General features: G+C 36.2%; 1 protein-coding gene across 12 annotated transcripts in view; it reads right to left on the bottom strand.

The window, feature by feature from the left end:
* The window catches only part of Rbm26 (RNA binding motif protein 26), a 78,874-nt gene extending 62,763 nt beyond the window's left edge, over positions 1-16,111 (bottom strand). For all 12 annotated transcript variants that reach the window (XM_071611394.1, XM_071611396.1, XM_071611395.1 and 9 more), the window contains exon 1: positions 15,577-16,111. In XM_071611394.1, the coding sequence (XP_071467495.1) occupies positions 15,577-15,647 (71 nt within the window). In that variant the 5' untranslated portion in view covers positions 15,648-16,111. The remainder of the gene's footprint in view (positions 1-15,576) is intronic.
* Positions 16,112-16,714: the final 603 nt, after the last annotated feature.

Below are 16,714 nucleotides of genomic sequence, written 5' to 3'. Positions count from 1 at the left end.
CAAATTAGAAATAATTTTAAATGTGCTCAAGGAAAGCTTTTTTTTTTCCTTTTTTTATACTGGGGATTGAACCTGGGGGCACTTTACCACTGAGCTACATACCCAGTCCTATCTTTTATTTTGAGACGGGGTCTAGCTAAGTTGCTCAGGGCCTCACTAAAGTTGCTGAGGCTAGCCTTGAACTTGAGATCCTCCAGCCTCAACCTTCCAAGTCTCTGTGATTACAAGTATGCACCACCATGCCCAGCAAGAAGACATTAACCTGGTAAACATAATAACACAGGTTCAAGAATTACTGAAGAATAAATTACAATAAAAATTTTAAAGTTATAAAATGTCTATACTTACTTCTAAGAATATGCTTTATTTTAAATTCTGGCTGCATTTTAAGTAATATATTTGCTTTCGAGCTCACCCACTTAGTCCTAAGCCATATTGTTGGCCTTTCTTTGAAGAAGTCTGGTATTGTTTAAGAAGAAAAGAAAAGGATAGACTGAATCCCAAAATACCTGGGATTTTTAAATTTCTAATCTGGCATTAATTCTACTTATTCACTAAGTATATAATCCTGGGTTAGCATTTTTACTTCTCCAGGCTTCAGTTTACATATTTTTAAAATAAAAACACTAAACTACAGCATTTGAAAAAGTGGGTCATTTCAAGGAGTAAAATGTTAAGCTTTCCCCATCAATGCACCTCTTCTGTTTTCTGCTCTTCCCATCCCTAATAACTTTTAGCTAATTGAACTTTAAAATTCAGTATACTGTTAGAATCTTCAGGGGCAAAAGAAATTTTTCCTTTTATGTCTTTTTTCAAGAACCATATGATGCCATTTTCTCAGCATATGCAAGCAAATTTTAAAGCTCTGGGAGGGATACATAACAACTAAATTCTACTAAATAGAAACATTTTGTATATTTCCCCTAAGTTGAAGACCTAAAGATCTATACATATTTCTACCACTGCTAAATTGTAACTGTTTTATGTTTGTCTGTTTCCCCTCAAGGGGATTCTAGGTAACTATGTCTGCCTTTTTTCCTAGAACCAACCACAATGTATTGAGAAGTATCTACTAATTACCAACATTACACAAAAGGTCATATAGAAGTAGAGACATAGCAACCAAAACTCAGAAAAAGCATGTCTTAATTGATGTCACAATTAGGACAAATGTATAAGTGTACTAATGAATTCATAAATCTGTCACAGACACAAAAATGTAAATAAAAATGCCTCTAACATTTTGACAAGTTCCTCTTCCTTTGACAAGTTGTCTTTTCTTCCTATATCCTGACTGCTCAGACTTAACCTCCTGTGCACATTTAGCACATATTTTCCAAGATTACCACCTTCTCTCTTGCTAAGTACCTAGACTAAGTACCACCTACAAAGTCCAAGTTTAGTTATTTCACAATTCACTCCTAAACTAGAATGATCAACTGCTTGCTAAAATTGTCTCCACAATACAAGTTAAAATTAAATTATCTACACACCATAAGCAACATTCTTGAAAAAATATCTGATCGAGTTGCTTCTACTTTAATCTTCTCCAATTTTCCAAAATATCCAAATTCCAGCATGGCAGTAAAACCTCCTCTTAATCTGAAATCAATAAAGACTATGTGGATTCAGAAGCCTCTTCTTAGTCCTAATGAATACAGGTGGTTCCTCAAAACCTCATGTATCCTCAAAGAACTTAACTTTTATTTCAATTTGACCTATTTAATCTCATCAGAGGCACCCAAAAGTTAACAAAATTCAACCTGAAAAATACCAAACACACACACACACACACACACACACACACACACACCTCTTTACATACTAGTAATAATTTTATGCAGCAGTTTTCAAAATCAGATCTACTTCTTCCAATCAATATGCTATTATGGAATTAAACTATTTAAAATGGTAACTTAAGTACTTGAGATCATGAAAGAACATAATATAAGCATTAAAAGGTCAGTTTTCCATTGCTAAATCAAATACCTGAGATAATCAACTACAAACAGTTTTGTTTTAGCTTAATTTTAGAGGTTTGGGCCTATGGCAGCACATCATGTTGGAAGCTGGAAGCAGAACAAAAGTATTCATTTCATGGCTAGGAAGTGAACAAGAGTGAGGAAGTGGATGGGGTTCCACTATCTCCTTCAAGAAAACACAGCACCTTCAATGACCTAAAAATCTACCAGGAGGACCTCTCAATAACACTAAGTCTGAGGACCACAGCTTTAACACACGGCCTTTTGGGGAACTTTCGAGATTCAAAGTATAGCAGTCATGCTGACAATTTTAAATATTCCCCATAAAGTCATAAGTGATAGCAGGCCATGAAGTACCTGTTATCTTTTAAACTCATACAAGGAACAACAAATAAATGACCTCCTGAACTGCATATCAATGTTTATGTGAAATTTACAGTCACACAAATTTTTATTTACAACAACTGACTTCATTTAAATTTCATAATTTTTATATCAACTTTTAAACTTCCAACAAGCAATGGAAAATAAATAACTGAAGAATGTATGTATAGCAATAGAGACTATAGGATATCAGAATTCAAAAAACTACAAAAAACTCAAAAATAGTCTAGAGTTTATAATGACACATTCATTACATTATGTCCAGTCACTTTTTAAAAATAGCTCTTTAAAACCATGGGGAGGGGTTAAAAATGCAATACGGGACATGATTAAGTAAGTTTATCTGGACTAATAGGTTTAAAGAAACAAGAAAATACCTGGCCAAGCTTCCAAACATCCATTTCCCCCTCTTTTTGTGGTGCTTAGGGTTGAGTCCAGGGCACTCTACCACTGAGTTACACATCCCCAGTCTTTTTTATTTTTTATTTTGAGACAGGTCTAGTTAAGTTGCCCAGGTTGGGTTGAACTTGTGATCCTACTGTCTTCGGCCTCCCAAACAGCTGGAATTATAGGCCTGAGCCACCTCACCCAGCCAAACATCCAGTTCTTAATCCTAAAAAAACCCTCCAACAATATTAGATGATTTCTGGCAATCAATTCCTACTAATGAGAACAAAGTGTATACACACATGGAAAAATACAGAGGAAGATGTATATTTATAGAGTCAAAAAATAGGAAAACAACCTAAATGACAGGAACAAAATAATTATACAAAGTGTAGTATGTCCACACAATGACACTAAATTTCAGGCATTTTAAACATAAAAACTACATGTTATACTAAAAGTCCAAAAGAAAAAGACATTTCAAGCCCTTCTGCTATATTTGCTACCTTTTCTAATCTAATGATTGCATTAATGAGCCTATTCGGACTTGCTATGTGCTGCTCCATACCAACTGCCTTGAGACTTTAGACAGTACTCATCAGAAAGAAGAAGAAAGAAGGCTCTCACCGGATATGGTCCCTCAACCTGAGACTTTACAGTCTCTGGAACTGTGAGAAATAAATTTATTTTCTTTATAAATTACCCAATTTGTGTTACTGAGTTGCAGCAACAGAAATGGACTAAGACTGGTCACAGGTCATACTGTAAATACAACACTATTCAAACAAATTGCATATGTTCACTAAATGTAACACTATGGAGACACTGGAAAGAATAGGATTCTACTTAATAATATACCCCTATGGCAGGATATGCAGTGTTACCTGGAATATTAGTTGCAGTAGCATGGGCATAATATGAGCTAATAAATTTTTTTAAAATTATCTACTTACATAAATATGTAATAAGTGTGTGTTAAGTTTTACAAGTTTATGAGTATATGTGAGAATAAGAAAAGGGACATAAGACTCACTTTTAGTTTATATTTTTATACTATTTTAATTAAAGTAAGCATGTATTATTATCAAGTAAAAGATTTAACAAGAAACTGTGTTAATCTGAACTAAAAATAGTACTGACATTATTATAATAATTATACATTACTCTAACAATGAAATACTACTCAACAATAAAATAAAACAAAGTATTTGCAACAGTATAAACCTTTTAAACATTATTTTTAAAAGAAATCTTACACAAAAGAATACATACTCAATGATTCCATATGTAAGAAGTTCTAAAACAGGCAATACTAATATATAGTGGCAAAAAAATCAGAATAGTGTTTTCAGGCAATACTAATATATAATGGCAAAAAAAAAATCAGAATAGTGCTTTCTTCTAGTGACAGGTGTGGTCACAAGAAGGAGAATGATGAAAACTTTTCAGGGTGATGTCAATGTTCTTTACCTTGATGGGAGACTGGGTTACAACAATGGATGCATTTGTTGAATTCATTAAATGGTACACTTAATATCTATCTGTATATTTGATTGTACATAAACTCTAAAATTTAAAAAGAAAACTAAACCAATACTGAACTGTAATGATATACATCTTTGGGGTAAAGAGCACTGATGTCTACAATTTACTTTTAAATGAATCAAAAAGGACACAGTGACATGTACACTAAAATGTTAATGGCAGAATCTAAGCAATGGGTGTATCACTGTAAGATTCAAAACATGTTTCTTATACATTTGACTTCTCATATACTATAATCCTGTGGGGGGAGCGGGTTAAGCAAAAATAGGCAGAAAATTCTGAAAATGAGTATTATTAACAGGGAACTAATCTTACAGGGAATTATAAATCCCCCCAAAATAAAAGTGTGGTATAATAGACATAGATCAATAACACATATAGAAAGTTAGAAAAAACCCAAATGTACATAAAAATTTATTATAGAATTAAGGTAGTCTCCCAAATCATTAGGAAAACACATATATTATGCAGTTAATTGTATAAGGATAAATTTGTACACATGTGAATATAATAAGAGAGCTGGATCCATACTTCCTACACGCCTCTTTTAAATATATTTCAGGTGGGTAGAAGACTGAGGTACTAAAAATAAGAGCACTGTCAGGGGTGATGATGCATGACTGTAATCCCAGCACCTTGGGAGGCTGAGGCAGGAGAATGACAAGTTCAAAGCCAGCCTCAGCAACTCAACTAAGCCCTAAACAATTTATCAAGATTGCGAAACAAAAAATAAAAAAGGGTTGGGAATGTGGCTCAGTGGTTAAGCACTCCTGTGTTCAATCCTCAGTATCAAAAAAATTTAAAGACTATAAAGCACATGGATGATACCACTAGGACTCTCTGAAAGACTATTTAATCTCTGGCTCAGTATGTGTGTAGTATGCCTATCATTTATTAAAGTTCATTCACTGTGATAAATCAATCGGTACATGGGCAACCTGGTAAGCACGATTAATGATAGCTATCAATACATTACCACCATCATCAATATCCTCATCTCAGAATAGGAAAGGTTTTGTGTAGCTTATAAACAAATCCAGACTCCATGAAATAACTCCACTCTCTATATTAAAACAATTTCCAAGCCAGGCATGGTAGTACATACTTTTAGTCCCAGCTACTTGAGAGACAAGAACAGAAAAGTTGCCTCAGCCCAGGAGTTTGAGGCCAGCCTGGGCAACAGAGTGCGACTTCATCTCCAAAAGGAAAGAAAGAAAAATTACTGTAAGCAGAATCAACATAAATGTCAATATGGGGAAGAGAAGTTGCAATCCATATAGTAATTTATCTAATATATGAAAATCCCTACAAATAAAAATTTTAGGAAAGCAACAATGTAACAGAAAAAAATAGAGTAGGAGGAACTGACATGAAAAAAAACATACAGATAGATGAAGCAATTAAAAATGTCTCCCAACATAATTCATAAAACAAATGCACATTAAAACTACAGTAGACTTTCCACTTGTGGATGGATGCAGAAAAATCAAAAGACACCATTCCCCTCACCCTAACTACAAAAACAAGTCACTTAAGATGGGAAACTACAATATTTTTTAAAGCCTCAAGAGCTGAGAGGACACACACATACACCTAACAAATGAACTAAACTCTAGAAAGCAACAAATCTTGCATTAGAGAAAAGAAAACCCCAAACCACGTTTTTTTTTTTTTCATTCCTGATAAAAAGTCAAGAAAAATCTGCCACACATGGAGGTATCAACCAAACTTTAAATTATTTTTAAGTCACATACATATTGGCTATTAAGATAGACCAGAATCCCCACATCCCTAAGTCACAATCACTACATCTACAACCACTCATCAGCACTTACCAACTAAAACTTCTGCAGTAGTTCTAGGAGTAGTAAAGAAGAACTACAAGAGATCACCTAAGAACATAGTTTTGAGATCTATAGGACAATATCAAAGAATCTACCACACAAGTAACTGACTGAAATCTCAGAAAAAGAGGAAAGAAAAATGAGGCAGAAAAAAGTTTGAAGACATATGACCAAGAACTGATGAAAACTGATTAAGGACACCAAAACAGATCCAAATTAGCAAACCCAGAAAGAAAACACACACACACACACACACACACACACACACACACACTCTCTCTCTCTCTCTCTCTCTCTCTCTCTCCTGAGCCACCACAGTCAAACTGCTGACAAATAAAACAAACTAAATCTTAAAAGCAGCCAAAGGGGGAAAAATAGATACATTACACAGATGAACAAGGTTTAAATGACAAGTCTGCTTCTCACCACAAACAACAGAAGACAGAGGCAATGGACAATATTATAAAACAGCTGAGAAGTGAAAAACTGGTGACCAAGGTTCCCCCATAAGAGGGAAATAAGACAATAAACTAAACATAAAATAAATAAAAAAGAAACAAAAATAAAAATGTGAAAGAGAAAAAGGAAACAACAAAAAAACCTAACAACATTCTTTAGAATGAAGAAAATTGACAAACTATTAGAAAAATTGAAGAAAATAAAAGAACAAAATTATCAACAAAAAAAGTAAAACACAGTAAATCCTATAGTCATGAAATGAATGACTACAATGTAAACAACTTTGTTAATAGTTTTAACTGCTAAACAGAAAAATTCTTGAAAATGACACATAAAGACACAGAATACCTATTAAAGACTGATTTTGTGTAATCAACCAACCTTCCCAAAACCAAAAAACTTCAGTCCTAGATGGCTTCACTGGTGAAGAACACATATAACTAAGAAAAAAATAATAATAATTGTAAAATTTTTCAGAAAAATAGGACAGAATGATTCTCCACTTTTTTTTAGTATTAGCAAATCAAATCCAGCAATTGTTTTTTTAAAAATAATACACCATAATCAGGAGGATTTTTTATCACAGTAAATGCAAGGCTAGATTAACATCTAAAAGTCAACCCATGTAAATATACCACTCTAACAGATAAAAGGGAAAAAACACAATATGCTCATTTTAACAGATGCAAAAAAAAAAATAATAATAATTTAACATATTCAATACCCTTACATGACAAAAACAGCAGTTAAAAGAGAATTTCCTCAATCTGGTAATATACCACTTGCAGAATATGTGCCAGGGAGGAAAAAAAAACAAAAGATTTGTAAGACCTCGACACAGAAAAGGATAAAATTTGCCCGTATATTGGTAAAATTTCTCAGAAAGAATCGTAAGTAACAGATCTCAAACACCCCACTACTTACACAAACCAAAGACACTAAATATAATCCTAAATTAAAAATAAGCTTCTAGCCGGGCGCAGTGACATATGCCTGTAATCCCAGCAGTTTGGGAGGCTGAGGCTGGAGGTTCACAAGTTCAAAGTGAAGTGCTAAGCAACTCAGTGAGACCCTGTCTCTAAATAAAATACAAAATAGGGCTGGGGCCAGGCATTGTAGCTCAGTGGTAGAGCGCTTGCCTAGCAAGTGTGAGGCACTAGGTTTGATCCTAAACACCACATAAAAATAAATGAATAAAATAAAGGTCCATGCATCTAAAAAAATAAACATAAATAAATAAATAAATGGTTTCGTACCTATCTGCAACTAAAAAAAAAAAAAAAAAAAGAAAGAAAGAAAAATACATCTGGGGATGTGGTTCAGTGGTCAAGTGCCCTTGAGTTCAATCCCCGGTACCACCCCCCCCCCCAAAAAAAAAGGCATTTAACAGTTTGTAAAGTGAAAGGCATTTTCTTACATAAATAAGGTAGTAAGAGAGTAATAAACCTAGTAGGAAGGGTTTACTGTATCTTGTTTCTTTTATTCATTCCCTTTTCTTGGGGATAAAGAAAGTATGATGAAGAAAAAAAATATTCCTGGAAGTCATTTTTCTCAAGCTTGAGTTATGTCATTCTCAGTATGTTCACATCACACATGAGAATATCTTACTTTCCACTTTACTAATAATACTATCACTGTCTCTTGATTTATACATATAAAATGATTTTGAGAAGCACTATAAAAATGCTGAAACAAAAAAAAATGCTAAATTTAAATTTAATTAGTCAGGAACTCACAGTGAAAAGTCAAATAAGAATGTAGCAGTAAAATGTGGTCATAAGATTCAACTTATCAAAAGTTAAGGGGATGAATGGGTAATAAAAAGCATTTTGGCCAATAATTAATTGCAAAATATTAACTCTTCTACCAACTGTAAAATTTATCAGATTAACATTACTGAAAGCAACTCTTTTTTTTGTGCAGCTCTATGAAAGCAGCAATCCTGAACATTGTACCATGTAATAATACTTTACTGAGTAGATATTAATATTCTTCAATGTCTTCCCCCCACAAAAACTAAGTTACCTGAATAACTTTAAGCTTAAACATCTTCTCCTCTTGAAGGTACTATGAAGTAAAAATAGAGAAATAGGTCCACAGAATATTTAATCTGCAAACTGCTCATATAAGTATTTCTCTGAAGCAAAATTCAACGTGACAGAGAATGGAAGCTGAGTTCCATCAAGAGTAAAAATGATTACATGAGAAGAAAAAAAAAAGTAGGAATATAAGTAGAAAGATAATTTAAGCAGATCATTAGATTCTGTAAGCCAAGCTAAAAAGAATGCAATTTATTATCTAGAAATGCTGAAAATCTGGATTAAACAAAAGGATATTAAAAAGGTTGGAGCCAGATGCTGTGATATATGCCCAAAATCCAAGCAACTTGGGAAGCTGAGATAGGAGGATCACAAGTTCTAGGCCGGCCTCAGCAAGCTGGCGAGACTGTCTCCAGAAAAAAAAAAAAAAGAACTGTGGAATGTAGTTCAATGATAAAACATCCCTGGGTTAAACCCTTCTACCAAAATAAATAAAATAAAAAAGGTTGGGTATCCACATCAAAAGAACTGGAAGGGAGAAAGACCAAAGACAGGAAGATTTTGTTAGAAAACAAATTGTGCTGGTAGACAAAAGGAATATGAGCTTCCTATTAAGCAATGTCACTAAGAATTGTTAAAAGAATGAGATAGGACCTGATGATTAAGTAGGGGTACAAGAAATGGAGGGAAGAGATGCCAAAATGTAAAATTTCAAGCCTGGATAATCTGCAGAAATGAAATGAAATGAAGTGAACCTAGAGAATATTTCTTTTCAGAAATGTAACTGAATGTTCAGGTGACAGATGCAGGCAATTGGAAATAAGAGCTTAAAGTTTTGAGAAGTAGTTTAGTAAACATTTATGTGAAAAATAAATGCCCACAGAAGTTCTCACGTGGAGTCCATTAACAAGCTCTGAAATTTGAAGAAAATGTTTAAGTATATTTATGCTCAGGAAGGGAGTCTTTAATCATTCTTTGGATCTTAAGCACCAATGGCAGATTATTAAACAGAAACCATCTATAGCAATTATCTTAGTCCATCTGGCTGCAATAATAAAATATTCCAGACAGGGTAATGTTTAATGAACACAGACTTTTTAGCTCCCTGTTCTGGATGCTGTGAAGTCAAAAATAAGGGCATTAGAAGGCTTGGCAATTCTGATCCCAAGGCAGAGCCTAGAAGAAAGGAACACACTGTTCCTCACAGAATGGCAAAGAAGCAAAAGGGGGTTATAAAGGCATTAATCCTACCCATGAAGACAGTCTTTATGGCCTAATCACCTCTTAAAAGGTCCTAATTGGGTGGCACACACCTGTAATCCCAGCAGCTCGGGAGGCTGAGGCAGGAGGATCACAAGTTCAAAGCTAGCCTCAGCAGCTTAGCAAGGCCCTAAGAAACTCAGTGAGACCATGTCTCTAAATAAAATATAAAAAAAGGCTGGGGATGTGGCTCAATGAAACACCTCTGGGTTTAATTTCTGACACCCCCCCCAAAAAAATAAAAAGTCCCACATGTTTATGTGCTATATGAACCATTAAAATTTGAACATGAGTTTTGGAGGGGACAAAACACTCAAACCACAGCAGAAATGAGTAAGACATCAAGAGTAAAAATGATTACATGAGAAGAAAAAAAATCAATGTAATGACTTTGAAAAATACAATTCAGAGTCAAGAAAAGAAATTAAAGTCCATAAGACTAATTCAAAAGAAAGAGAGCCAAAGTATCAGGGATCCAAGCAAATAGGAAGTTAAATACGAAGTTAAAAAGGCACCATCAAAGGGCTGCAGGTATACCTCAGACACAAAACCCTACATTCAATACTCAGTACCTCAAATCATCATTAACATTGTCTGATGTTACACACATAGGTCAAAGAATATAAAAACTTCAGTCTTTTTTTGTAGTTGTAGATAGAAGGCATGCCTTTTTATTTGTTTATTTTTATGTGGTACTGAGGATTAAACCCAGTGCCTCACATGTGTAAGGCAAGCACTCTACCACTGAGCTACCACCCTAACCCCTAAAACTTTAGTCTTTACATTTGGTAAACAAAAATTCATTGATAACACTGAGGTAAGCAGTTTTGGCTGAATATGCATGGTAAGAAATTATATTACAAGGGATTAAGAAATAGGGCAAATAAGCAAAAAGTATTGGATTTCACAATTTAACAGTGAAAGGAAAATGAAGCCAGCAAAAAAGTGACTAGAAGAAAAATACAATTTTATTTTTGCTACTACTCTTGTTGAGTCTTTCTTCTTTATGGAATAGAAAACTGACTCACTTGGCCAAAAAGAGCCAGTAGAAAGGGAAAGATAAAAAGAGGTCAACGTGATCAAAATTTCAGAAGGAAAAAGATCATTTTGCAAACTCCAAAGAACACTTATTCCTCTAAGTTAGGAACAAAATAAACTTTAATGTGGTGAGAAAGGTATACTTCATAGTAATAATTGTGGATAATGGGGAAAACACCACAAAAACTCCAAGGAAGTTTCATGATTAATCTCTGCTAAGGATCAATAACCACTATACTTTAGAATTTTTTCTTTTTCAATAAAGTTACTAGGAAAATAGAAAAGTAAAAAAGTACATATAGAAATTGAAAAAAAAAAACCCACTATTGTGTAGTAGTAAATTAAGAATAGTCATGGCTCTAGAGTTAAAAAGCTTGAGTTCAAACCACTGTGAAGAAGTATCAACTGTGCTTCAGTGCCTCAGTGTCATCTTCTGCAAAACACAGGTAACAATGTCTAATAAAACCTGGAATACAAAACATTTAAAAATGCATGCAAATGTCAAGATGGTAGTGGCAGCAGTATTAGGAAAGACAATACAAACAATAACAATAGTAGTGTAACCTATTAGTGTTTAATCAACCAGTATGTAAGAAAGAGGGAAAAGCTAGGTTCTTTAATATATGTCTCACTAAATCCTTGCAATTACAGACAGAAACCAGTATAATTCTCCCTATTATATTCAAAAAGAAAGGACAAGTTAATTTGCCTAGCACTCAGCTAATAAATGGCAAAAGTGAAATCTGAATATTGATCTATGTAGACAAAAGGCTTTTTCTCTTTCCACTATACAATACTACCTCCACAGCATCTCACAAAAGCAAAAGAGGAGGTATTCTATTCTTCCCAACTAAACTCCAGAATCTGAGCACAACATTAAATCTATCCTGCTGTTTTCTGAAAAACTGAAGAGTCTGATTACTACATCTTGAGGTGTATTTTTTTAAAAAGTCTATAATATGATTAAAATGTGGACATTTAGTGATTGTAAGCCTATAAAAAAAATTTTTTAAATAGAGCAGAAAAATTTTTATATTTAAAAAACAAACAAAAAAGAACAAAAGAGTTTAATTTTTTGTCCAAGGACTTCACATGAATGTTAGAGGACAGACCAACATCTAGGTTTACATTATTATTAACAAGTATGACTAAGCAAATGCTTGAGACAACAAATGACATTTTAATATCTACATTTTCAATAATTTAAAAAACAAACTTAAAACACTGATCCAACTACAAAACTCATAACCAAATAAAATACAGACTTACAAACTTTTATTTCATGCTAAAAAATGCAACCAGGCATTCACCCAACCTCATCTCCATCAATCTGAAAACTCATCTGCCCTAAAACCTTTCATTGGCTTCCCTCTATCCTTCAATAACATCCAAAATTCTTAACATGACTCAACAAAGTACTATGTGATCTGGCTCCTCTCTCTGGAACTCTCTACTACTATTCTTCTTTTGCTCTTTTTTCGATTTCTTTGAATCCCTCCAAGACACCTTTTTTCTCTTTTTAGGACTTCTGTACAATCTGTTCTCCCAAACCTTGAGAATGGCATGCTTTCATGGGTCTCTGTTTCCATTCTTTCACCCTAGCAAACTACTCTTCATCCTTCCAAGTTGAGATCAAATGTTAGTATGCTAGGAAGGCCTTTCCTTACCTCCCCATGTATTTTCACAGCATTTATATATTTTGACCTTAAGAAAACCCCACAATTTTGTAATTTCTTGTTCAACATCTGTCTTCCCTTCCAAATGGTAAATGATATGAAGACAGTCATTTTGTGTCTTGTTTCCTAATATTTCCCCAATATCTGGCACACCAATGAACACTTGAGTAATAGGTCAAGTGCTCAATTAAAATTTGCAGAATTAATCATTTAAAATCTGTGATAAATCCAAAACCATAAAATACTAATATAAGTCGCTTAAAAGTTCTATATAAATCTCAAGTTATATCTTATCCTTGGTTTTTCCTATGCTCCTCTCTCAAACAGGTGTAGTTTTTCAATTACAATGTTAAACTGAAGCCAAAAAAAAAACCCCATTGGATAACAAACTAAAGTTAGAAACCACTTGTCTTAAAAAGAATTAGGATAAGTTAAGTCATCATCTAAAAGAAATGGAACTAAAGAGACAGCAACACAAGTAGTTACAAATAATCTCTTTCAGGTTAATGAAGAAAAGGGGAACTGACAGTACAGCTGATTTGAAACTGAATACTCAGTTGTTCAAATTTAAAAACTGAATGTTTACAAAAAAATGGAAGTTATATCAACCCAAAACATTTTCCAAAGTTTTCTTTTAACTTCTTATCAAGTGCTAAGCACATATCAGGCAGTGTTCTATGATTTTCTTTATATATATTATTCTCCCCATTCTACAGATGAGGAAACACGGGCATTAACTTATTGAATATGATACAGCTGCTAGTTAAGTGGCAGAGGTACAAGCCATTAGGCCCTAGAGTTCTTCCCTCTCAACTCTTATGCTGTGCTCTTTTCATTCCACTGCAATAGAACTACTTTATTTTTTTATCTTTGTTGATTTGGGGTTTTCTTGGGGTCCTGGGGATTAAACCTAGGGCCTTGAACACACTAAGAACATGGTCTATCACTAGGCTATATATTCCAGCCCCCTGAAATACAACTTCCATCTGCACTATTCCACTCAAATGAAACTACTTTGCCAGGATTACCAATGACCTCCACCTCAGATCTAAGGGCCACTTATCTGCCTCTATCTTTTTTCATCCACTCTGCAGTTTTCTATCAAGTTAATGATTCTCTTCTGTCACACATTTGTTCTTTCTTTAGTTAACATACAGCCCAGTTTTTCTACCTCAGTTCTAGGCCTCCCCTCTTCCCTAAGCACGCTTCCTAGGACATCTCCCACAATACTATGACTTTATATATCACCTGCATGACTACAAATTTCTCTAGTGCTGACCTGAGTTCTAGAATCATATATCCAACTTCCTAATTGACATCTCATTTAGGTGTACAATACCTCATACTTAATAATCAAAGCCAATCACTTTTCCCTCCTCCCCTAACCTGTTCTCTTTCAGCCTACTATAGTTGCTTAGACTAACTTCTTTGGCATCATCCTTGATTTCCCTTTTCCTCATCTCCCATAGCCAATCTATCAGCACATTCTATTAGATCTACTTAAGAAATATATTTGGTTCTTTCTGTCTCCACTATCTAATGCAAACAACCACATCTCCGTCAGAATAGGTTCCTTCATCTCATTCTTTCCCCCTTAATCTCCTTTAAACAAAGCAGGCAGAATTAAATTAGTCCTTGCCTGCTTTATATCTTCTAATATCTTTGTATTACACTTTAAATAAAATCCTGATTCCTCATCATGGACTAAAAAATTCTATATGACTTGGCCCTGCTACTTCTCCAACTTCATGTCTTTCCACTTCCCCATCACAAAATACCTTACAGCCACAATGGCCTTTCTCTTCCTTGGAACACAACAGGATCATGTCTGCTACTGGCTGGGCCTTTGCATCTGCTCTCCATTCTGCAAAGAATGGTCCTTGCTCAGACTTTCACACAGATGGTTCCTTCCCCTCTTTAAATGTTGCTAAAATGTGACCTATTCAAAGGCCTTCTGTCTGACCATCCTATGTGAAGTAGCCCCAATTCTAATCACTCTTTTACATGATCCTCTATGATTACAATGGTCATAACACTATTGATACTATCAATATCTGAAATGGACCTATTCACTTGTTTATTACATCCTGTAGCTTTGAAACTTAAAAAGCTCTGTTCCCAAAGCCTCTCACAGTTCATAACAGGAGCTTAATAAATGTCTTAAATTTCCCCTTTGTATTTTAATTGCTGACTGTAAACCAACCAAATCCGATAAAGCACTCAGTCCATGATTTATTTTGTATTAACAGGTAAGTGTTTAAAACACTCCTTAAAATTTCCAACAGAAGACATTTCGGAACTCTAAACTCACCCGTAAGCCCAGGCCACTTACAGCATTCCACTTAAAACTAATATTCCAGATGGATGGAGACTGAATTTTCTCCCACCTCTCCAAGTGAACGAACGTGTAGGCGGGAAAAGGGAATTTTACTGGGAATCCTAGCACCTGTTACATCTTCAATCAGTTAAGAGAAGTGGTGCAGATGAGCCAGACAGCACATGGGAGACGTGGCCTTTCTTTTAGTGATTGTATTTAAGTGAAACATGAGATATTTAACTAGAACTGTCCTAATGTCTAATAGAGGCCACCCATTTCGTTTTTTAAAAAGTGAAAGAGTCTTAGGACAGGAGATTATGCTCGAATTCACTAAAAGAAAAAGAAACGGATTTTGAGGCCCTCAGAAAACGTGTGTGCGAGGAGGCTGAGGTCGGTCTACACATAACGGGAAAACGAGAGACACACCGGTTCAAAATTCAGCTCCCTGATAAAATAAAGCTCAGCTCAGGCTCTCGGCGTTATACTTGGACCTGGACGCGAGAGTGGCAGAGGAGAAAACAGCCCTGGGACCTCTGATCACCGTTTTGGCCTCCACCGCAGGCACTTTGGGGAAACACCACAGATCTAAGTGTCTGCCTATCCACCACAGCTATCCCTGCAAGGAGATATCCCCCGGATACTCACATGGGTTCGAGAGTCTTGCTGAGCCAGGACTTGAGTGCCTCGAAGTTTTCAATGATCATTTTAGAAACCATCCACAGGGGCCCCGAGGCCCGTCACACTCCTCCGCCCGCCCAGGTCGCAGCCGCTACGGCCGCCGCTGCCCCCGCCCCCTCCTCCGCGCGCCGCCCGCGCGGGCCGCGGTGGGAGGCGCCGGTGGCAGGTTCCCGCGAGCCCCGATCGGCGAACAGCTCCGCGGAGGATCGCCGCAGGCCGCGAGTCCTCGGGGTGCTAGGAGCTCCCCCTTCCCGGACCCCGGCCTGGGCTGAGGCAGCAACGGTTTGCCCGGGCCCTCCCCCTTCCCTACTCCCCAGCGAGTCTTCCCGAACCGGGAGCGCGAAACGCGCTTAGACCCGGGCTTCCTCTCAGCTTCGGGACTAGGTGCTTGTTGGCAACGCAAGAGGCAAAAGTAAAGAAAGCGAAGACGAAGGGCAGCTCAATGGGAACGATTCGGGGGGTCTTCCCGGCTCCCAGCACCCCCAAGAAGATGGCTGCCGATAAATCTCGCGAGAATTAATGAAGTCTCGCGGTGACTCCCGGAGACTGCCGGGAAGAGACGTAAATTCGGCGGAGTGCGCACTGGACAAGTAGGATGGTTTGGTTTGTGCGTGTCTGCGTGGTTTGCGTGCCTGGTTCCGTTTTACCTTGTGGCTCTCTTAAAGGCTAAAGACAAAACCTGATTACGAGATCCGAAAGGCAGAATCTGCGAGACCTTCAGCTCACCCTCGGTGTGAGGGCTGTCGCGTGTCAACTGGAAAGAATAAGCGGGATGGAGAGCCCCTTGAGAGCGGTCTGCTGCGCATGTTTACCTTAGTAGCCTACCAAAACCTTATACTGTGTGGTGTGGACAAGATTGGAAAACACGGGCTAGCCTAAGCTAAACCACTAACTCTCCAAAGGATTAGTGTCCTCTCCAAAATTACTCGACTTACAGACAAAACCCTAATGACCTAGGGATGCCCCCAAGACAAAACTTGAAGTAACTTTGACAGCTCTCGGATACTTTCCAACCACCTGAAAGATAAGCCGTGGAAAAGATAAGCCGTGGGGTGTTCCGTTTTAAAGTAGAGCGGATTTCTCTATCTCAAGAGAAATTACCTTG

The sequence above is a fragment of the Marmota flaviventris genome, chromosome 4 (assembly GCF_047511675.1).
Source record: "Marmota flaviventris isolate mMarFla1 chromosome 4, mMarFla1.hap1, whole genome shotgun sequence".
NCBI lineage: Eukaryota > Metazoa > Chordata > Mammalia > Rodentia > Sciuridae > Marmota > Marmota flaviventris.
This window is presented reverse-complemented; position numbering and strand designations above follow the sequence as displayed.